Source organism: Salvia hispanica, chromosome 1, assembly GCF_023119035.1.
Source record: "Salvia hispanica cultivar TCC Black 2014 chromosome 1, UniMelb_Shisp_WGS_1.0, whole genome shotgun sequence".
Taxonomy (NCBI): domain Eukaryota; kingdom Viridiplantae; phylum Streptophyta; class Magnoliopsida; order Lamiales; family Lamiaceae; genus Salvia; species Salvia hispanica.
In genome coordinates, this window is record NC_062965.1 from 7,757,245 (window position 1) to 7,779,591 (window position 22,347).

The 22,347-nt window shown below is 38.2% G+C and overlaps 2 protein-coding genes across 2 annotated transcripts; both read right to left on the reverse strand.

Annotated features, from left to right (window-relative positions):
- Positions 1-362: 362 nt before the first annotated feature.
- Positions 363-3,781, reverse strand: LOC125212132 (kinesin-like protein KIN-10A). The gene is made up of 6 exons (XM_048112212.1): positions 3,032-3,781; positions 2,727-2,882; positions 2,550-2,657; positions 2,360-2,470; positions 871-2,280; positions 363-798 (listed from the first exon to the last, which is right to left on the reverse strand). The coding sequence occupies exons 1-6, from the start codon at positions 3,629-3,631 to the stop codon at positions 520-522; spliced, it is 2,664 nt and encodes an 887-aa protein (XP_047968169.1). The 5' UTR covers positions 3,632-3,781; the 3' UTR covers positions 363-519.
- A 3,294-nt stretch (positions 3,782-7,075) lies between these two features.
- Positions 7,076-10,940, reverse strand: LOC125186319 (protein unc-13 homolog). Its single transcript, XM_048082673.1, has 5 exons — positions 10,359-10,940; positions 9,295-10,167; positions 8,700-9,158; positions 8,192-8,378; positions 7,076-8,124 (listed from the first exon to the last, which is right to left on the reverse strand). The coding sequence occupies exons 1-5, from the start codon at positions 10,938-10,940 to the stop codon at positions 7,172-7,174; spliced, it is 3,054 nt and encodes a 1,017-aa protein (XP_047938630.1). The 3' UTR covers positions 7,076-7,171.
- Positions 10,941-22,347: the final 11,407 nt, after the last annotated feature.

Consider the following 22,347-nt stretch of genomic DNA (forward strand, 5'->3'; position numbering starts at 1 on the left):
GTAGTCACAATTCATTTCTTTTTTATCTGCTATGTCCAGCCAGTTTATTTCAGCAACAACTCAATTTTTCGATTTCAACATTATTTTTATTATTCTCTAATATTTTTATTATTCTTAAATCACATAATTCCTAAACGAGTTCTTCTCTACTTCAAGAATGAATAATAAGCAGATTTCCTTCTCACATTCCTTGTATTAGAAGAGCTCTCTTTTACTGAGAGTTAGCTTTGCAGGTTTTTTATTTCATGTTATTGTGAAATTCAAGAATGTTGAATTTCAATGCAATGAATCCAAAGGATATTCCATATTTGTGAGCTTACATACTGCACTGTCAAAAAGGAAAGGGAAAGAAGATGGCAAAAGATGGCAAGTGTATCTGCTTAAGAAGAAAAAACCCTGCTTTTGCAACCATAGTCAAATGCTTGATGCACCAGGAGTACATAAACTGTGCATACATACTCATTTTGTGCAGTTAATTTTGCTATCTAGGCTTACAACATGTAATTCACAAAGCATATACTAGAACCTAGGGGCTTTTCTTACAGTAATGAATGGCGTGGAGCTCAAATGTGGAGCTAGTAGATCTGGTGAAAAACATTCACCAACCTTCTTTGTCAGATGTGATATAGGAGTTTGCTTGTTTTTCAGCGGGCTGAAGGGCTGGCGCGCAGGCCACTGAACTGCCTTCACTGGACGTAAACAAGCCAGATGACCGCGTAGCTGGTTTTTACAAAGAGGGAGCTTGCTCGTCTGTGTAGTAGCCTCTTTATCCTTTGCCACGGGAGCACCAGAAGGATCCTATTCATTCATAAGTAATTGTAAATAAGTTAGTACTATGAGAGAGAGAGAGATGATGATGAGAGGACATACCCCAAGAGCAAGAAATGTAAAAGCCTGTTGTTGGTCTCCACCAAGTTGCTTTTCTATCAACTTCCTCAAGTCAGCAAGGGTGGAGTCTTTCAAAATCTTCATTGTAGTGATGAACTTCCCGGGATTCTCCTTTGACGCCTCCCACTTCACGTATACTTCAATGTGATCCTCCTCCAATTTCTCTGCAGCTAGCTCACCGGATCCCCTTAATTTCCCAAGATACTCTTCTCCCACGCCAAGAAGATCTTTCGAGATACTCTTCTTGAGATGGGAGATTTCATTGATCACGGTCTTTGATGGATCAGTGTTCTCTGAATTCGCTCTAGCTGCCGTAGGAGTGTTACCAGGCTGTGAAAGTTCTCTATAATTTCCACACAGAGTGAAAATATTTTGAATCCTAAGCTGGCGAGAGGCGGCTGCTTCTTCGGTGTTTTCAGAGTCATCATATAATCCAAGTCCCTCAAGCTCTGATGCATCTCCAAAACGTGACTTTCCTTGGTCCCGGATAGCAACATCTGGTGTCACTATCATCTGTTTCTCTTCGATCACCTCCTTCTGCACTTCATCATTACAGTGACTGCTCTTATCTTCATCCTCATTATCACATTCTTCCTCCTCGTACACAGTGGTCAAGCAGCTTTTGTTTGGGAAACTGTACATTCCTTCATTGGGGTACGAGTAGCCCGAAACAGCACTAGCAATGCCATTTACATTTCCGTTGTAAATCACTTTCGTTTCCAAGTCGAGTGACTTGTCCAAATCCATGGACTTAACCATGTCCGAATCTTCACTGCAGGCCTGCAACAGTTTCTTCATGAAGCTTCCACCTTCCACATCCAGAGACATCCCACCCCTTGAGAGACAAAGTTCGTGTTCAATCTCCTTAAGACGCTGTTGCAGCATCTCAACCTCCTGCTGCTGTTGGAGAATCTTTTCTTCCATCTTTCGCCTCTCCATTTCAACGAGTTCATTGGCCATCTTCTCACATTCTTGTATCTTCCTCTCCAACTCGCTCTTCATCCACTGCGTACGTTCATTTACTTTTGAATTGATCTCCTCTTCACTTGCCTCAATTCCTCTTTGTTCTGCAAGAGCAAGCTTTCTCTTCAGCAAAGAAACTTCTTCTTCTCTCCTTGCTAGCGCTTTTTGGGCCTGATTTCGCTCTTTTTCCCGAGTTTTGTTCTCAATCTGTAACTTGCAGATGAACTGGTCCAGAGCTGCTAGTCTCGACCCCATGATAACAGCAGACGAAGAATCTTCAGCGCCTTTAACCGGTGTATGAGGACCTCGAACTATGCACTTTGCCTTTGCCCCATATTCTAAGGTCGCAATAGTTTTATGCAACTCCTTTGGTTCAGGGCTGGCACAAAGTATCATCAAAATCTTCGACTTATCATCCTCAAACGAATCCTGCTTAAAAAAACCTAGTCAATTTCACAAATCAATGAATGATTCATAACATAATTGAGCTTACAGATCACAAACAAACCTGCAGAAGCATTGTTAACTTGCTATCACGAAACGGAACATGAGAGTCACCATTTGCAATCGATTCAACCACTCTTTTCAGTGCTATGTTCCCTTGGTTGATCTTTGCTGTCTGCATATATATGCAAAGAAAAGAAATTTTCTTCAAAATCATTTCACACAGCTTTCAAAGAGAGCATAACTATATGTACCTGCATCTTCGCTTCCAATCCGGTCTGCCCAGCTTGTTCGATATTCTCAGAGCCCGCCATATCCACAAGCATGAGGCGTCCCCCAACAGTCGGAACATCAACAATTATCTGCAGCGTGATAATTCTCAATTAATTTTACATATCATATCATCAAAGTTTCCAAGAAAAAGTACTCACCATGCAATGGCTTCTAGAGCTTCTCTCATTGCAAAGAGTGCTCTTCACTATTCTTCTCTTCTCCACTTTCTGAATCTCTTTCAGTATCTTCCCAGCCTCGTTCCCCGAAATATAAGTCGCGTTCTTCGCCTTCTTCCCCATCACTTCCAGCTTCACCTGCTTAACATACACAATTAAGAGGCTGAATTTGCAGTTGCTATAAATTGTGCACTAAATCAGTTCATCTATCATATCTACCAAATCATCAACAGATGAGGCAATGCTCAAAATTGATCAAGCCAAAACCAATAACAAATGAGAATCACCTTAGAAGCAGAGCTAGCCTTTGACCATCCCAAATTAAAGCCTCCACCATTAGTGTTTGAACACAAAAGGTCATAAATTTCTTCATTATAAATCTCTAAGACAGTGACCTGCACAAAAATTGGCAACCCTATTTTACCATCTTCCTCCCCCAATATCCCCTTCAACGAATTGTACACGATCCCGGGCTGCCCCAAGCACCCGAACATCGTGTAACTCTTGCCCGAACCGGTCGGACCGTACATCATGATCGTGCATTTCTGGCCCGTCTTCACGCCGTTGATCCTCGATTCCACAAATTTCTTGTAAAAGCCCTCGAGATCGTCCTCCTCTGACATCGAGACGCCGTCGAGGGTGAAGTCCCGATACCCAATTTCGGTCTTTACCCTCACGGATTTGGCGTCTCCGGTGATTTGAAGAGCATTGAGCTTGCTCTTGAGGTCCGGGTGGTCGCGAATTCGGCCTATCACCTCCACCGGGTGCTCCGCCGCCGTGAAATTGAGGCGCTGCTTTGATGCAGGAGTTTTGGTTTGGTGGTGGGCTGCGTTTGATTTCATTGACGGTGTCGAAAGATTTGATTTTGTTGAAGGCGTCGGAGCCATTTTTTCAGATAATTTTTCTTCCGATTTCCTGAATTTAAGGAATCCTAGAACGAAGATGGATTCAAAATTTTCTGAGAAATGAGAAATTCTCAGAGAGAGAGAGAGAGAGAATCAAGAAAGGAAATGCAGAAGGGATGGAAATTGATTGACGGCGAAGGAGGAATAGGTTTTCTTAGAATTTTGAAATTAAATAGCCGTTATAAGTAACGGCTCTCAGTTGCAAGCGCGCTATGGAAAGGAACTCGTGTCTGTATCACAATAGAGTGAATTACATAAATGATACCTTATCTTTCATTTTCGCACATAAATGGTATCTGATCTTTAGTTTATATCGTTTTTGGTATCCAGTGACAAAAATAACCCTAGGTACCATATATGTGATTTGTTTTCATAGATGATATTTTTGGAAATTTCCATTAAATAGTACCAAATATATGATTATTTTTTCTTCCTTTCTTATTTCTCTTTTTCTTCTTCTTTTTTTTTTTCATTTTCTTCTTTCTTTTTAGTATTTTATCTTTCTTTTATTTTTTTTCTCCTTAGTAAAATGTTTCTTCTTCCTTCTTTTTTCTAGTGGTTTATAAATACATCTAATTACATTCATAATATAAATAAAAAACAAAATACCTAATTAAATTAATTATTTAAAGTAATTAAATCAATTGAATATTTTTTATTAAATTATTTTATACTCATTTTAAGGTTGAAACACCTAACTAAAAATACAATTCACAATGTTATACTTTTATTAAAGCTATATTGATTAGTTACTAATTTAATGTAAAATAATAATAATTATTATTACATAATATTATGTGATTCATAATTTATATAATTATACTATAATTATTTATTAATCACTATCAGGTTTTAGTATTATAACAATAATAATCTATATTGATTAGTTACTAATTTAATGTCAAATAATAATAATTATTATTATAATATTATGTGATTCATAATTTATATATATATACTACAATTATTTATTAATTACTATCAGTTTTTAATATTATAACTATAATAATCTATATTGATTAGTTACTAATTTAATGTAAAATAATAATAATTATTATTATAATATTATGTGATTCATAATTTATATAATTATACTACAATTATCTATCAATTTTTAGTATTATAACAATAATAATTAAATATAATTATACCTATAGTTATATTTAAGTATATTTAAATGATATTAAAAATGAAAATTAATATTAATATTGATCAATTATAATAGTATAAAGAATTAGGAGAATGAGAGAAGATATTATAATATCACTTTTGGTACTAATTTTATGTTTGCCCAAAATACCCTCTATGACATAAATGAGAAAATATATTTGTTTAAAGGACATTTTGGGAAGAAAATTGCATCAGGTACCAAAAATGTGATTTATAAATACCAAAAACGATATAAAATAAATATCAGGTATCATTTACGTGCGAAAGTGAAAGATCAGGTACCATTTATGTAATTCACTCATCACAGTATTTAAGTTTCTCTAACTAAAATAAATATAGATGTAGTAGGAGTAGTTTTGATTGATTTATTCATTTGGAATTTGGATTTATAAAATAGATCACTTGCCTTTTACTATTTCCTTTAAAAATATATTCTTTCAGTTCCATCGAAAATTAACCACTCTACTATTTTTTTTCAAACCAAAATGATTCAATACTGAAAATAAAAATCTATTATTACTTTATTCTCTTCCTTACTTTAATCCCCACTCAATACCCAAAATTAATTTGCATAAAATTTCATGCCCTCCAAAAAATGAGTCATCTTTCTTAGGACGAAAAGAATATTAATATCAAATTATTATGCATAAAAAATAATAAATAAATAAATAATTATTTACATTATCCCATAAATATTACTATTAAAATATGTTGAATATCTGATCTAATCTAATACAATAACGTAAACACATCAAAAAAATATAATTATTAATATATAAATGTCAATAGCGAAACAACGTCACCAATCAATTACAAAAACAAAAATAAACTTCGCATAAAAATTATAAAAATAAAAATCAACTTCACATGAAAATGATTCGTCCGGACCAAGAGAACTATCAGGGTGTATCTCGTCTTGTAGAAAGAGGTCTACTCGATTCTGCTTAAAAATACAGTTCTTTATTCTATTTAATAATTCAATTAGCAGTTTCATTTCTCTGTACTTCTTTGATTTTCATTGGGTTACGCATAGGGGTGAGCATTCGGATTTCGGTTTGATTTTTTGCTAAAACCGAACCAAACTTGAAAAACTGAATTTAGTTTAAAACTCAAACCGAACCCGAGAATCTGACACCGAAAAATAAAAAATCGAACTTCAAAAACTGAAAAAACCGAAATTTTATAATTCATTTTATTTTACATATACTAATAGAATATAAATATATATAAATATAAAATTAATATAATATAATATATTAAATTAATAGAATAAATATATATATAATATTATATTTAAAATATAATTCAGTTCTCGATGTTTCGGTGTTTTTTTTCCGCCCAAACCTAACCGAACTGAAAAACTGAAATTGTTGTATTTTTAAAACCGAACCCAACCAAAAAATCAAAAAAATCGAACCGAATTTCAAAATTTTGGTTTGATTCGGTTCGGATATTCAATTTTCGATTTTTTTTCTCACCCCTATTACGCACCCTAGTTAACTTTTTTATCAGAATTTTCCTAACCATCCCAAAACGAGATATAATTGCCTTATGAAGTAGAAGACTTTGTAATCACCTTAAATTCAATCTAATACTTTCAAAACTAATTCCCTTGCATGGGAGATAGGGATGTGAGTGAAGTCAGAAACACATTGGATGAATCGAATAGCTCGCTAAATTTAGAGGATTGGAATTGGAAATTTCTTGCCTAATACTCCCTCCGCCCCATAAAAATAAGAATACTTTTTTTTTGTCCTTCCCACAATATTATCCCATTTCCATTTATAGAGAGTTTACCAAAACTTATCACCCATATACATCAATTTATTTACAACTTATACCACTAATACCCACCTTTAAACACTAACAATATGTGTCTCATTATCCATTAACACTATTTTAACTACCATTCTCCTTATGTTTCTTACTTTATCAATTATACATTAATTCTCATGTTGTCTCAAGTGTCCTTATTTTTTTTGGACCGGGGAGTATATTAGAACTTGATTAGCCCACATCCCGAGCAGGGCTAACTCAGAATCCGTAGCCGTAGGGTCCTGGTGGACTAGACCTAGGTGTACTATTGTCTTTTCTTCTGTCTTTTTTTTCTTCTGTCTTTTTTGACAACTGATTTGACACTTTTTAAATAAGAAAAAAAAAAAAAAACTAAACTGATCCCGACAAAGACAGATTTGGCGCAAAATTAGTTCAAAGAAAATGGTAGAGAATAAATCATAAAATCTTTCAACCCCTATATTTATGAGGACATCTACAAAAATGGATACAAATAAAACAAATCTTATTTACACATATGTTCCTCCTCTATATTTGTGTGTTTATTTGATTTAGATCTCAAACAGCCCTAACGCCAGTCCCCCTCTTAGCCATGTGAAATGTTTTCTTGAGAAAATGATTGGCAGATCGATCTTTCCTAGCACAGAGCACCCTCAATATGGTGTTGGCATCAGATCGGCTCCAGTTTGCTGTGGTAGGCGGTATGGGGATCTTACGGTCTTCTCCACACGGCTCCGTTGCAACGCTGTTGAAATCCTCGATCAATTGCTCCGTGGACTGCCCCATGAGCGCCAACACCCCTTGCACCACCTCAGCCTCCCTCTCCACCACCTCGTCCGCGCTCAGGAACGTGCTGAATAACGACTTGAGGAGGTCGAAATCCTCCTCTATGGCAGGGTGATCTAGCTGGCAGAACATCCTGTTGTTTCCGCCGGCTAGAAGCACCCTCATAAACAACTCAAAGCATGCCCTCATCACTTCCTTGAGCGCCATCGGCTGCGCTCTCTCGCTCACTATGGCGCACAGGAGAGTCAGGTTCTGCTTCAGAACTCTCAGCGCCGAATTGATGCGCATGTTGCCCACCCCACCCACGTACAGGCTGCTGTGCAGAACCGAGTTGGAGTCGATGAATATGAGGCGGTACGCAGCCACCTCAGAGACATGGTGGCAGGCGATTCGTAACATGGATAAACTAGGTTCGAAGTAGGAGGAGGAGGTGGATGACGGTTTTCTGTTCGAGGATCGGTGGACTTTGGGCGACATGGACACTGATTTGTCCAAGCTTTGCAGTTGGGAGACTAGGTAGTGCAATGTGTTAAGCCTTATGTATAGTCGTTGCGTTCCGCGGCTTGTCGTTGGCCGGTGATGGCTTCTATCTCCCCCAGACAGAATCTGGTTCAGATCTTCCACTCCAACGCTACAAGCTGCCCTTTTCCAGAGCTTCGCGAACTTTGAGTCGCGGCTGCAGCGTGTTAGTGGTGGAAGTGTAGGCATGCAGCCTTGCTTTGTTCCTACAAAATTGATTCATGAAACCAGATACGTAGACAGATAGATAGATAATAGATAGATTCATCTTACCGCATGAGGCAACAAATGCGATGTATTCACGTAAGACGGTCTGCAAGGCATCGATGAGAAAATGGAACGAGGCCTCGGTTATCGTGATGGAAATGTCGAAGAAATTCTCGAGGGCTTCCTTGGTAAAGGAGACCACCTCTACTGCTGAATAAGCGTGAGGTTCGTGTTTCGACTTGGGATTCCATGTCTGCAACACCAACACCGCCAACCATAAATTCATTGACATGCATATGAAATAGGGGTAGTGATAAAATGCAAACTCTAAATATTGTACAAACTCCAAACTTTGATCTGAACCGTTAGAACATGTTGACAAAATAACAGCAACAAAAAATGTCAACACAACATCAACCGTTGAAACTATGTTGACATTTTTTGTTGCTATGATTTTAATATGTTGACATTTTCCAACGGTGTAGATCATAGTTTGGAGTTTGTACAATATTTAGAGTTTGCATTTGATTACATGGTATAATAGTATGAGATATTATGATGACTTAATAATTACTTCAGTTTGCTTTGCTGCCAATACATTCTCCTTCCCTTTGGACAGTCTGTCTTGAATCCATTGCTTCATCTGTTTATAAGTGATGGTATCCACTTCATAAAGAACCATCTCTCTTACAATGGCCCTGCCGCCGTCGTCGCACTCCACTGAATCCTCAACCACCAGCTGCACCAGGTTCTTCTCCAGCTTCCCGGCCCTCTGCAGAACCATCAGCGTCTCATTCAAGAGCGGCGATCTTCCTGCCAAATATTGCTTGAGCAAACCCCCGTAGCAGGTGTGCAGCGTCACTGCAGCAACCCCAGCGGCGATCGGGTGCCATCTCTTCAGAAGAGGGCTGAAAGTGTCCTTCTCCTTCATGGCCAGCTCTTCTATTTTCCCAGCTAACTTCATCAGCAGCTCGCTTGCCTCCCCTGCCTCGCCGTTCCTCATCAAATCCGTCGCGTCTTCATTTTCTACCATCTTTTTTTTATATATTGGTTTTACAATAAAATGAGAGAGGAAAATGAATTAGTGGAATGTGGGGTCCATTACTAAAAGTTGTAAAAAATAAGTAGTGACAAGTAATGGCGGACAGTAGGAGTATTTGTTTACAAACCTTGTCGAATGCGTTCTTCAGAGACGACCGGATGTAATAATCAACTTTATTTCCAGTGAATTCGTCGGCGTTATCTTGGCTGGAAACAACGTAGGCTGGCACATCCTCTTCTAATATTTTGTTAAGGGAGAAAAGTAAAGGAAGCATATTCTCCATTAGGCCAATTGTTTCTTTGTTGAAATTCTCATGGTAATTGAGTAACCTGGCTTCCATCCACTTGTTCATGGAACTAAGAGCTTGGGCTAGCATTGTGAGATAGTAAGGATCTCGGTCTGATTTCTTAGCATCACTAGCAACCTCAGTCAACATGGTATAAGATGCAGCTAGGAGATCAGGTTCCACTTGGCCAGTCGCGACGAATTGCTCGAATAGAACCCATGTGAAGCAGAGGTTGTGGAAGCATCTGTTGATTCCCAAAGTGGACCATGTCTTCTTGATGAGCTCGATCAACTCATCGACTTCGTCTAGCACCATAGTCTCTTCCTTGGAGTCGAAGATGGAAGCGAGCAGTGATGTGTAGATGTGGACGTTGAGAGGGTATCCGTCAGCCCAGTGGCAGACATCGGTGCTGCCTCCGTTGGGGCTGCGCCATGCCAGAGACACCACACAGTTGCACAGAGCTCGCATGGTAATGGAGTTTTTTCCGGTGTCAATCGCCTTCTGGTCGGAAGAGTCTAGAATTTCTTTGAACTTGATGGCGAATGCATCCATTTTGTCTAAGGGGATGGATGGGTGGAGTACTAGTCCTGCCTCTAGTATTTTCAGCTGTCGCCTCTGCCACGTGTGGTACTCATCTGTGTCGCTGAACTCCGATGGCTTCAGGTGGCGGAGAAGCTCCAACGGGAGGATGATCGTCTCTGCACGCCGCCCCATCTAAACACCACCACCACCTCCTATATAAATTAACATTATAACTAATCTTAAATGCATAACTAGAGAACACGAAATATTTAATTCACTGTAATGGTATTTTGGTTAAAATAAATTCGTGTTCTCAAGTTATGCATTTAAGCGGTGGTTGCCCTATATCACGTATTTGAAGATGCAAAAACTAGAATACCTACTTGGCCAACAAGAGTCCTCATCAGAGTTTTCCGCAGCCTATTGTCGCTCTGCTCACTCACTTTCATTTGCTGCCGCATAATCTCCGCCGAAGTCCGCGGCCGCCTCGTCCTCGAAACAAGCGGCACCGAGAACCCGAACCTCGGGCTCGACGGATCGGGCGTGGACGAGCCAGGGGACGTGGGCATGGGCACTGCCCCGCATGAGTTTGTCCGCCGCGACGCGGGCGAGCGTTTCAGCATCTTGAGCCCCAATGCTCTCTTCACGCGGCTGGTGACGGCCGTTCCGACGCCGTTATGCTTCCCCGGGGAGTCGGGGCAGGCCCCGTACGGGTCGGCGGTGTCGATGGAGGCGTTGTAATAGGAGAGGGCGTTGCGGCCTCCGAAGCCAGGAGAGGAGCGGCACGCTGTGAAGAACACCTCGTAGGCGGCCTCGCGGAGCTCATCGCGCTCGAGGCCTTCGATCCCGCTGAAGGGCGACGAGAGGTCGTGTGTGGTGGGTGTGGACGAGCGGTGGCTGTTAGGAGTGCGCGGGGAGGAGGGCGCGCTCTGGTGGCTCACGGAAATGCGGAAATCACGACCCATTGCCGGTGGGGTCGAATTTCCGGCGAGTGAAATCTGCTTTTGAAGAATCCGGCGGGAGAGATGCACCGATTCACATAATATTGCTAAGAAAATAGGAGGCAAGGGTCGAGAGAGATATGATCAATGTTGAGAAATAAGGTGGCTGGCTTACCAATACAAATATTACGATCCAACATTAACTATTTAAGGAAAATTCCATTTTTAGTTTGCGACCCGAATTCATTTAACCATTTCTAAATAAATTGTGTCATAGTACTTATATTATTATGATACTAATAGGATTTAAAATATCACACCTTAGTTTATAATTAAGAATCAATAATATCCATTATATTTATTAATTTTATATATCAAGCATGCATGTTACAATATTTTATACTCCCTCCGTGAGCCAATAAATCTCTTAATTTTAGTGGGTACAAGTTTTAAGAATATTTTTGACTTTATGAAGAAAGTAGGAAAAAAAGTTAATGAAAGGTGAATCGTATAATTAATTTCAATCGAAAAATGTATATAATATGACATTCATGACCCAAAACATGTTATATTTTACTCCCTCTGTCCCCGATCAAGAGTCACACTTTTCCATTTTGGTACGTCCCCAATTAAGAGTCACACTTTATTTTTACCATTAATAGTAAGTAGGTCCCACATTCCACTAACTCAATTCACTCACATTTTATTATAAAACCAATATAAAAAAATGGGTTCCACATTCCACTAACTTTTTCAATAACTTTTCTTTTATATTTATTAAAACTCGTGTCCGGTCAAAGTGTGACTCTTAATCGGGGACGGAGGGAGTACATATTAGCATTTATATTCATTGGAATTATAGATATATAAATGGATTGCTATAAAATATGGTGTTAAGCAATTTATGAAAGGTTGAATTAGTTATATAATTATATATATAGATGTAGGGGCATGTTAGGGTGCCACCACCCCTTAACATACCACCATACCACCATTCCTAGCCAATCATTTGTACACGTGGAGGAATAATAAGCTGCCACGTGGCCAAAAAAAGAAAAGTTGAAAAGCTCGGCCAACAATTTGTTGCTCTTTATACAATAATTTTTCTTGTCCAACAATATCCAACACGCTATACAACAATATATAGATTGTTGTCTAGCGTATTGAATATTGCTGTGTAGCGTTTATAATATTGTTGTATAAGTGGTGTCACGGTGTCACTTTAAGAGTGATTGTCATTTTAACACAAACTTGTAAATGTATAAACCTGTGATAGCATTTGCAAAATTAAATAATTGAAAATTAAATAATTGATGCATGAACAATCAAAATGATAAAATAAAAGTATGATACTATATGTTTATGTATATGTTCGTACGGGACTAAGAATAGTTTTCCATTTACTATATGATCCATATTGTGGAGTATTAATTTTAGTCACATACATGTGTTTATTTGTATGCATGTAATGGCGTTTAGTTCCAAACAATAAAATTGCATTTCATTATAATATTTTCTCTTATTTCAAATGACCTGTAATAAAGTTAGAGTAAGCATAAGCTGAAGAAGTGGATAGATGTGAATCTCATTTCCATGACCGACTAGAAATTACATCTGTGTGCGAATATTTTTTTCATTTTAATCCATCCGCGAATAGGAGTCTCGGTTCACTTTTACCATAAATGGTAATATAGTCTCACCTTTAACTAACTCATTCCACTCACATTTCATTTAAAACTAGTAGTAATATATACAAGTAGGATCTCTATGCCACTAACTTTTCTCTACCTATTTTTCTTAGAATTTCTTGAAACTCATGCCGCCAAGGAATGAGACTCCTAATGACAGACGGAGGGAGTACTATAAATAGGTCTTGAAGCATAATTTTTAAAAAAAGGAGAGACTTTGGAGTCGAGAGGCAGAAGGTGAAAGTCATGTTGACTTTTTTGCACTTGTTTTGTAAAAATGATAATAAAAATAGTTGAAGTGGAGAAATAATAAAGTAAGAGAAATAATAATGTAGATAAGAGTCTTGTCTACATTATTCTCTATCTTACTTTATCATTTCTCCACTTTAACTATTTATTATCATTTTTACAAAACAAGTGCAAAAAAGTGACCGGAACTCCTATTCGTGGACGGAGGGAGTATTTAGGATCAAGGTTTGAAAGGGGAGAGGAGTCAGGGGCTCGATTAGATTATATGCCTTAATTAAGTGTGTATATATATCGTACTTTTAATTTTAAAAGTGCTATGTGCTAAATTGTTGGGATTGGTTTATATGGTGGAATATAACATGAATGTATAATTCGTATAAGAGATATGTTTATGTATCGTATTGGAATTGTTTGATAGAATATAATATGGATATGTAGTTGATAGAATTGATACATTTTACATATGGTATTCAAAGTACATGAATCATATGATTAAAGAAGATCTATGACGGTCTTGTCCTGGATCTGAAAATATAAAGGGACCTACGGGTAAAAAACAGAGGGACCTACGGGTCAAAAACAGAGGGACCTTCGGGTCAAATATAAAGGGACCTATGAGTCCAATTATAGAGGGATCTTCGGGTCAAATATAGAGGGACCTATCCAATTACAGAGGGGCCTTCGGGTCATAGAGGAATCCCGGGTAGATACCAGACTTGATTTCTCACAGAATAATAAATGGAATAGAGAGGTATATGCATATGAATGGAAAGAGTGAATATCAGATTATATGATGTATAGATGATATGATTATGTATTGTCTGATATTAATGGTGGAATATGATATGGGTATGTGATTGGTGTAACAAATATGTTTTATATATATGATATTGAAATTATATGAGTCATATGATTAAAGAGAATATGTGTTGGTCTTGTCCTGGATCTGTAAATACAGAGGGACTTACGGGTCAAAAATAGAGGGACCTTCGGGTCAAATATAGAGGGACCTATGAGTCCAATTACAGAGGGACCTTCGAGTCATAGAGGAATGTCAGGCAGATACTAAGCTTGATCCGTCACAGAATAATAAAAAGGAACATGGAGCATATGCATATGAATATGAAATTGATTATTTATATGTTGTGTATTGATTTTGATGATATGTGTTGATTAAAAGAATGTGATTGATGTTTGTGTAATGTGAAATTAAAGACAAAAATTTATATACGCTGAATGGTGGCTCATATACACCACTAATATTTTTACGGATAAAATATCGGTGATGCTTTGGTTGACATGATTTATACAAATTCCACACGTTATCAGGTCGGCGGCAAACACAGTTTGACATTATTTTCCTTGCATATAGATAAATGTGTAATATATAGAGTGGTGAGAGAGTACAACTACAATTCGGAATGTTTTGAAATATGTACCAATAATGAAGGTTGAGTTTTGAACTCATCTGATATGTGCATTTTACGTATTTTGACACGTGGGTTAATTAATTTAAAAAAGTTAGATTTATTTATCAAAAGAATATACGTCAGAGGGTTGGAGTGTGAAAAGTAATCCATTAAAACTAAAGTAGTCATATCATAAAATTATTTTGCATTTTCATAATTAAATGTGCACCTTTCATGTATTGACAGTGGCAGATCCAGGTGGGTCGGGCGGGGTTGACCGACCCCACCGTCAGCTCACAGAACTCCATTAGCTCCGCCCTGTGAAGTCACCGTCGACCCCAGCCAGAGCGGGAAAGAGAGTTGTCACCCTTTTAAGATCTAGTAGTCCATAATTTGTTAAGTGGAAAACCACCAATTAGAAAGATAATAAAACAACGGAAATGATAATTGAGATGAAGATGACGAACCAAATATAAAATTTTAATGCACAAGAATATCAAGAGCTAGATATAGATATATTTTATTTTCCGATTATGGATTGTCACTATTCAACCTCCAAGATCCCAATTTTATCTATAATTAGAAAAGTTATCCGGATTAGCCAACTTTTATGAATTTGTAACTTTTAGATTTCAAATCACACATAAATGTATTATTTTTTAATTTTTTGTACATATAATATTTTAGCATCGCGTTAGATATATAAACTATAAAAAAAATTAAATCTAACCCAGCCTCCGACCGACATACTATGTGGGTTTTAGCTGGCATAGATATATACATTTAAACCTAGGCTCGACCCGAATCGCTCTAGACATGTACTAGGATGGGCCTATATCTCACTAGGGCTGGCTCGGACCACAAGCGCACTTAACATATATATTACCGGTGTTTTTTCCAAAGTTATTTTCGGTGTTTTTGCCAAATATCTCACTAGGGATTACGATCCCATTCCGCCTCAATGCTTAGTGTTGTATAGTCGTACTATCTGTCACGTTATATCTATCGTGAAAGATGTATGCTCCAACGAAGGCACTCTCCAGGGTGATGGGTTGAAGAAGAAAATAGATCAATGTGGACAGAGAATTTAAATTTGATGAATCTGTTGTGCGACATAGGCTGCTTTCGTAAAGGATTCCTCTCGTTCAGGGTGTACCATGTCATGTAATTAATTGGGGCTGTAATTACTCCATTTACAATGAAATATTGCTACCACCTGACGTGTTTGCACAATTCTTCAAGAATATAAGCCCACTCATATTCGCTTTAATAGTTCCACTTTGGAGATTTACGTGGATAAGAATTCGGTGAATTTGCACTCAATTCTGAAAACAGTTAAGATGAGCCAAAGAGTAGTTCAATTTGCACTTACACTTTTGTTGAAAAAGATGGAGATGGAAGTGAGAGATGAAGAGTGGAGAGATGAAGATAAAACTAAAGAGAAGACGGAAGATGGAAAGAAGAGGGATAAAACTTCGGATGTATAGTTGTTGATATCATTAAGATAAAATATATATGCCGGTTGCTAAGATTTATCACTTTGTACAGAATGAAGTTGCAAAGAAGAAGAGAGAGAAACTGGAAATAAGGATAAAGCTATTGAAGCTTTCACAAGGGCAAAACATGCTTTTGAAGAAAATGATTTTTCGATAGCACACCAGGCTTTCACAGAGGTTTTCATTTTCTTTCTAAGATTGTGTTTCATTTTTTTTTTGTGTTGATTGACTTTTATTTTTCACAAGGCAATTGACTATGACCAAATTTCTCCAAGTTTATATGCAAATAGAAGTTTGTGTTTACTTTATCTTGAAAATCCTGGTGATGCTTTGTTAGACGCACAAGAAAGTAAGAGGCTTAAGCCGAATTTGGCAGTGACTTGCTTTTGTGAGGGAACTGCGTTTCGCCGATTGGGGGTAATATGTCAGACTAGCCTTTTTTTTTATTTTGTTTGTTCTAACAATATGTATGTTTATTATTTCAGGAGTTTGAGGATGCAGCCAAGGCTTTCCACCGTCCCCTTTTGTAGCTACGGCGAGTTTGCGTAATAGCAAATTCCACCGTTTGCCCTATTCAAGCTGGAGTAAGATTATTCGTTACATTTTGAATCCTAATAACACATTTATGTAATTCCTTACGAAATTCGTGGAAAATATTTATTTATATGTGATCCGACCTTTTTTTTTGTAACAGGTCCTTGATTTCTGCACCACTGCAATGATGACAAAGCTCGTTGCTGAATTTCTTAATGAGCTTAACTTGAATGTCAAGAAGATACATTTTTGGAAACCTCAAAGTTACAGAGCGAGAGTCTTAGATGAGTTTAGGAAGTCGACTAGGGTAGTGACTAGATCCCCTAATACCAGCCCTTAACATAAACACTAATTAATGTGGAACATTGGATCATAAAATAGATGATACAAAATTTTTTTCTAGCAATGCCAGTCTCGCCAATTTCAAATTTGATCGTCCATTCATTTTCGTGCTCATTTTATGTTATGTAAATCGTATTCAAAATCTTCAATCCCTCTCTAACAAAAATCATAATTTTTATTGATCGATTGCCCATTCAATCAACACAATAATTAAAATCTCTCCAACTATTCTTCCAAATGCATGAATTAAGATATGACTAGAAATTGCTTCTCATTTAGATAATTTATTCATTTAAGAGATCTATTCATATGAACTCAAGATTTCGTAGGAACTTATCTCTCATTGTGTGTGTCGCGATGTTATTAAAATTTTTAAAATTGTTACATACATAGACTAATGAGGTACGAACTATAACCCACATCGGTGAACGAATATGAGTTGCAAGCATATATATGAGTTACCCCAACTTCATTAGTATGAGGCCTTTCGGAGAGCGTCCCAAGAGCAAACTCGTGAAGGCTTTGCCTAAGGCGGACTATATAATGTAAATGTGAGTTCGGGTGAGCGCTGCCGAACTCTAACATAGACCAATTTAAGAGATTTGATTGTTGTGCAAGGTAACAATGATGAGTTGATAGCCACTAAAGTTGTGTTCTTGATGGAGAGTTTGCATTGATTATCGTGCTTTGAATGCAGCCACTAGGAAAGATCACTCCCACTTCCTTTTATTGATCAAATGTTAGATAGGTTGGCATGATATAAGTACTATTGTTTTCTTGTTGGAAAGGTTGCTTAATTTGAGAGTAGAGATGTTTCAATTTATTCGAATGATTGCTTATTTTGGGCGAGAATTTGCTTAAGTTGTTTGTGTTAGAGTTTGTATACTAGAAATCACCTTTCGAGTGATTGAATACTGTTAAAACTCTCATGTTATTTTCCAAATGAATAAACAGATTATTTTTGTCATAATGTTGTTATATTTTACATTTAATGGATGTTAATTGCATATTTAAATGTATAAGTAATTTAACAAAGTCTAAGTCTTTGTTTTAGTAGACCGGTTGTGGGCGTCGTCCACTTTAAGGTAACACGGTCAGTTCTAAACAAAGAAAAAGAATAATTTCACAACCTAGATAGGCTTAGACTACCTATCGTGAAAGGTTGCAATGTCAGTCCGATTATTTCTAAGCCTTACTGAAATAAGATGACGTTGGTGTGGTATAACACTGAATGGATCTAACAGCGAGACAGTCTTTATGCTATCTACTGAAAGACGAGGTCTCGTAAATTATTTCTCAATCAATGTACGTTAGCATTGAGCATACGGTATTGATTATGCACTACTTTGACTTACCAAATGGTGCGGGTTTTTCGCAACCCAATAAGCCTGGTATATTGGGTAGTGGTGATTAATATCTAGCGGTGCTAGGATTGCTATTATGTTGAATCGTGCGCGAGGTGAGTCTCGTTTGATAACATCCTCAAGAGAAGCTTGAAATAAGGTTTTATTATTCGGAACCTAGCTAGTTGGAGTTTAACTACTCTATGAATAATAAATAAGATTTTCTTGCTGAGTCCTCTCTTGGAATAAATAAGATATTAATTAATTAAGTCCATAGCAGACAATAATTAATTAATGGATGTTTTTATCTTAAGCGCGGGAAATAAATATAATTTATTGGAAACCCGAAGTACTTGTAATTTCGGATTTGGATGGGGAGTGCAGTATTACTTCTGTAGTGGCTGCTCGTAATATTCCAATTTTAAGCTTATATTAAATTGGGTTTAATTTAATTAGTAAAAAGCTAATTGGAGGAGCCCATATCCAAAGCCTTCCATAGATCCCTGTCTGGGCCCAATATGTGACTTATTATAAATAGGAGAATAAAGGAGACAGAAAATACACTAATTATTTTCTCAAAATTTTCGGCCCCTACTCCTAGTAGTAGTCGAAATTTTCTCTCCTCCGAGGGAAAGGATTTCTGTCTTCTCTATTTAAGTCCTAGTGCGCTGGTGAGATCAGCCCACCCTGATATCAGTTCACAGTCCGGGAACCAGTCAGAAGATCCGTGGTTTTGTACTGAAGATCTTCACGAGGAGAAGGCGCTAGCTATCTTCGATTCTTTGGAGAATCATCAAGGTATAATGGCTAAACCTTAGAACAACATGTTTTAGGTTTATATTAATTTAAAGCATGTTATTATTTGAGTTATCAGCATGATACGTGAGATAATTACGCGAATAGAATTTGTCTAAATAATCCGCTAAATAGATCTGATTATTATGTAATTGATTTATGAATGCGCTTCCGCTGCCAACCCCTTCAATTGGTATCAGAGCCAGTCTTTGGCTCTGATTATTTGGATTTAAATTTCGCGAAATTCATGTATGCATGCGTTTTTGTTTTCGAAGCATGTTCTTGTTTTTAGTTGTTATATTTTTATGCATGATGAACTCAAGAACTATCGAAACAAAGAACTCAAATTTTGGAACGCTAGAGACGTGCGATTCGTCGGCGCTTGCGCCGAGACGAATCGCGCGACACGCGATCCAATTAGGGTTGTCGAGCGAAGGGAGTTCGGATGGCGATCGACCGGCGACGCGTAGACGAGGGTGGACTCGTGCACGCCGCCGGTGTGACCGCCGGTGCCGGTGATCCCGAGAGAACGCCCCGATCGAGTGGGAGTAGGCGTGCGATCTCTCGGCGACGTGAAAAACGAGCGTGGGCTCGTCCACGCCGCCGGGTAGACCGCGGCGGCCCTCGCCCTGAACTGAACGGCGATCGACGAAGGGAGGCGGCCGGAAGCCGCTGCTCGTCCGAGAGCAGCGGCGGTTCTTCCGACCCGGAACCCTAACCCTAGCTTTAACCCTAACCCTAGTCGACTCACGGCTGATCGTCGCCAATTCCAAGAGCTGCGACGCCACTTCCGGCGTTGAAGGCTGGGGTGAGGGCGAACGGCGCTGGAGGCAATTCGCCGGTGCTGCGCGGCGTCAGCCGCGCGCTGCGCGACGACAACGGAGGGAGTAGCGGCGCGTTCGCGCCGCAGTGGGAGAAGCGGGAGCAGCCGCGCCTAGCGCGGGCTGCCGGCGGTGGCTGGGCGGCGAAATCGCCGTCCCGGCGGATCAACCCCGGTGTGATTTTGTCGTTCATCGTACGTGCGAACCTCGTTCGATGAGATAACGACGAAATATTATTTTATTGATTATTTAATTCCTAAATTAATAGAAATCATTAAAATATTATTATTTAATTGAAATAAAATATTTTGGGAAGATTTCCCTAGATTTTAGGAATATTTTGATTATTTTCTATATCTATGAATATTTTATATCCTAGATGATATAGATGAGAATAATTAAATAGTTTCCTAAATTATATTATATATCTAGAATCCTAATAAGGATAGATATGTAGGATTTCATTAAATAATAAAATATATTCTCTTCCCAATCTTAATAAGGAATTAATTTAAGTTTATTTATTCATGTCCGTAAAAGATATAAATAATTAATTATTTTAGATAAATCTTATAGAAGACATGAATATGGATTAAACTTTAGTATTTAATATATTATCCTTTAATAAGATGTTTAAAAGATTATAAAAGATTTAATTATCCAGTCAATTAAATACCAACAGAATTTAATTAAGCCTTTAATCTGCACTAAGGCTAAGGATAATTAATGAAAAACCATAACCTAAATATCTAAGCGATAATTACGAACTAAGTTTGTATATGGTCTCCATCGATTGGTCCACAACTTATGAAGCTGATTTCTAATATTATCGCCACCCATGCTGTGGGGACAATAATCCTAAGAAATAGCGAGTTCATATAGGTGGACTTCTCATTTGTAAATAGTATGGACTAGAAAGTAGTTTCCAATATTATCGCCACCCATGCTGTGGGGACAATAATCCTAAGAAATTACAAGTTTCAGAAGTTCAAACAGAATTTACGAGATAGCTTGGTCTTGTTATCAACACATGAGCATTGTTATGGGAGTGTGTTGTAGAAACGAGATTCTGTAATGCTAAATCTGATGGTCGTGCTTAGGCAACATTTGGCGGCCATGCCGTGCTGCGGTCTCTGGACTATTCGTCGGTGTTGTGACCAGTAAAAATGTTAAAATTTTAATGCGTATTGACCTCTGCTTGAGGGTACAAAATTTTAATTTTACAGTTGTGAGAATTTGAAAAGTTTTATGGTTTAATCTACTCAATTTCTTCACATAAGTTTATGACAAATAGTAAATATTCTGTTTTGCAGTGCAACCTAAATCGTCAACATGTCTCTTAATCCTCTTTCTGCAATTCTTAAAGAAAACAAACTCGAGGGCCAAAATTACATAGAATGGAAACAAAATTTGGACATCGTTCTCACGGCTGATGAGTACAAGTTTGTGCTCACTACTCCTCGGCCCCCAGTGCCGGCGGCTAACGCCGCGCAGGCAGCGCGAGATGCCCATAGACGGTGGCACAAGGCGAATGAGATGGCTAAGTGTTATATGTTGGCCTCCATGTCAACAGTGCTTAGACATCAGCATGCCGCCATGGCAACTGCCACCGAGATTATGGAAAATCTCACGAATCTCTTTGGTACTCAGAATCGAACGGCTAAGTCTCAAGCCTTTCGGAGTATCATGTGCAAGACTATGAAGGAAGGCTCGTCTGTGAGGGATCATGTCCTCGAGATGATGAGCCATCTCAATCAAATTGAGGTTTTGGGAGGCGTCATTGATGCCGAGTCCCAAGTTACTATTATCCTTCAGAGTCTGCCCCCTAGCTTCCAGCAGTTCAAGCTCAACTTTGAGATGAACAAAAGGAATTACACCTTGGCTGAGTTGTTGACTGAACTTCAGTCGGCGGAAGATCTCATGAACCAAGCTAAGGCTGCGATGGTTAGTTCGTCACATCGTTCCTCTGGCCCTAGGCCTGGCGCAGGAAAGAAGAAAGTGACAAACCAGGTCGCACCTAAAGATGCTAAGGGAAAGAAAAAGAGGAGGTCGGGAAAGAAGCAAACCGGAAAGTGTTTCAAGTGTGGAGAGAAGGGGCATTGGAAGCCAGATTGCCCTAAAAGGAGCAAGGCTACAGGTATGCACCAAGCTCTAGTTGTTGAGTCATGTTTGGCTTCGACTTCTTCTCATACTTGGGTTATTGACACTGGAGCTACTGATCATATTTGTTTTGATCCTGACTTAATGCAGGTGACAAGACGGCTATATGATGGAGAGATCGAAGTCCAGCTGGGCGACGCTACTAAAGTGGCGGCCGTTGCAGTGGGAGACGTTTATTTGCGTTTTAGGGCTCGTCTGGTAGGGTTGTATATAATTAACAAGGATTTATGGTTAGTGGGCTTTCATGACTTCATGGGTATAAACTTGGGCTGTTTGGTTCAACCCATGCAAAGTGTTAACTCCATTTCCATTGTTTGGTTTAAATGGTGTAGGCCTGAAACGCAAAAGCCCATGACTAAAATACCCTCGTTATTTTCAAATTAAGATATCCCCTCCTCCCTCCAATTAATCATCATCAATTTATTGAAAATGTAAAATACCTAAAATGTTAATTTATCACATAGTATTTGATCCCGTCGAGTATCTCATGTTTTACAACATGGTTCTTATCCATGTTATAAGCTATATCATTAAATTATCTTTCAATTGTACATGCAAAAAACAATAAAATAGGAGTTGGTCTTCATATAGTAT

Bases quoted from the DNA above. Each gene is read 5' to 3' on its own strand.
- LOC125212132 (XM_048112212.1), bottom strand. From the start codon at position 3,631: ATGGCTCCGACGCCTTCAACAAAATCAAATCTTTCGACACCGTCAATG. The intron at 2,281-2,359 runs GTTTGTTTGTGA...TTTTTTAAGCAG, and splicing joins AGTTAACAATGCTTCTGCAG to GATTCGTTTGAGGATGATAA. The intron at 799-870 runs GTATGTCCTCTC...ATGAATGAATAG, and splicing joins TTACATTTCTTGCTCTTGGG to GATCCTTCTGGTGCTCCCGT.
- LOC125186319 (XM_048082673.1), bottom strand. From the start codon at position 10,940: ATGGGTCGTGATTTCCGCATTTCCGTGAGCCACCAGAGCGCGCCCTCC. The intron at 10,168-10,358 runs GTAGGTATTCTA...GGTGGTGTTTAG, and splicing joins TGAGGACTCTTGTTGGCCAA to ATGGGGCGGCGTGCAGAGAC. The intron at 8,125-8,191 runs GTAAGATGAATC...TCAATTTTGTAG, and splicing joins CGCATTTGTTGCCTCATGCG to GAACAAAGCAAGGCTGCATG.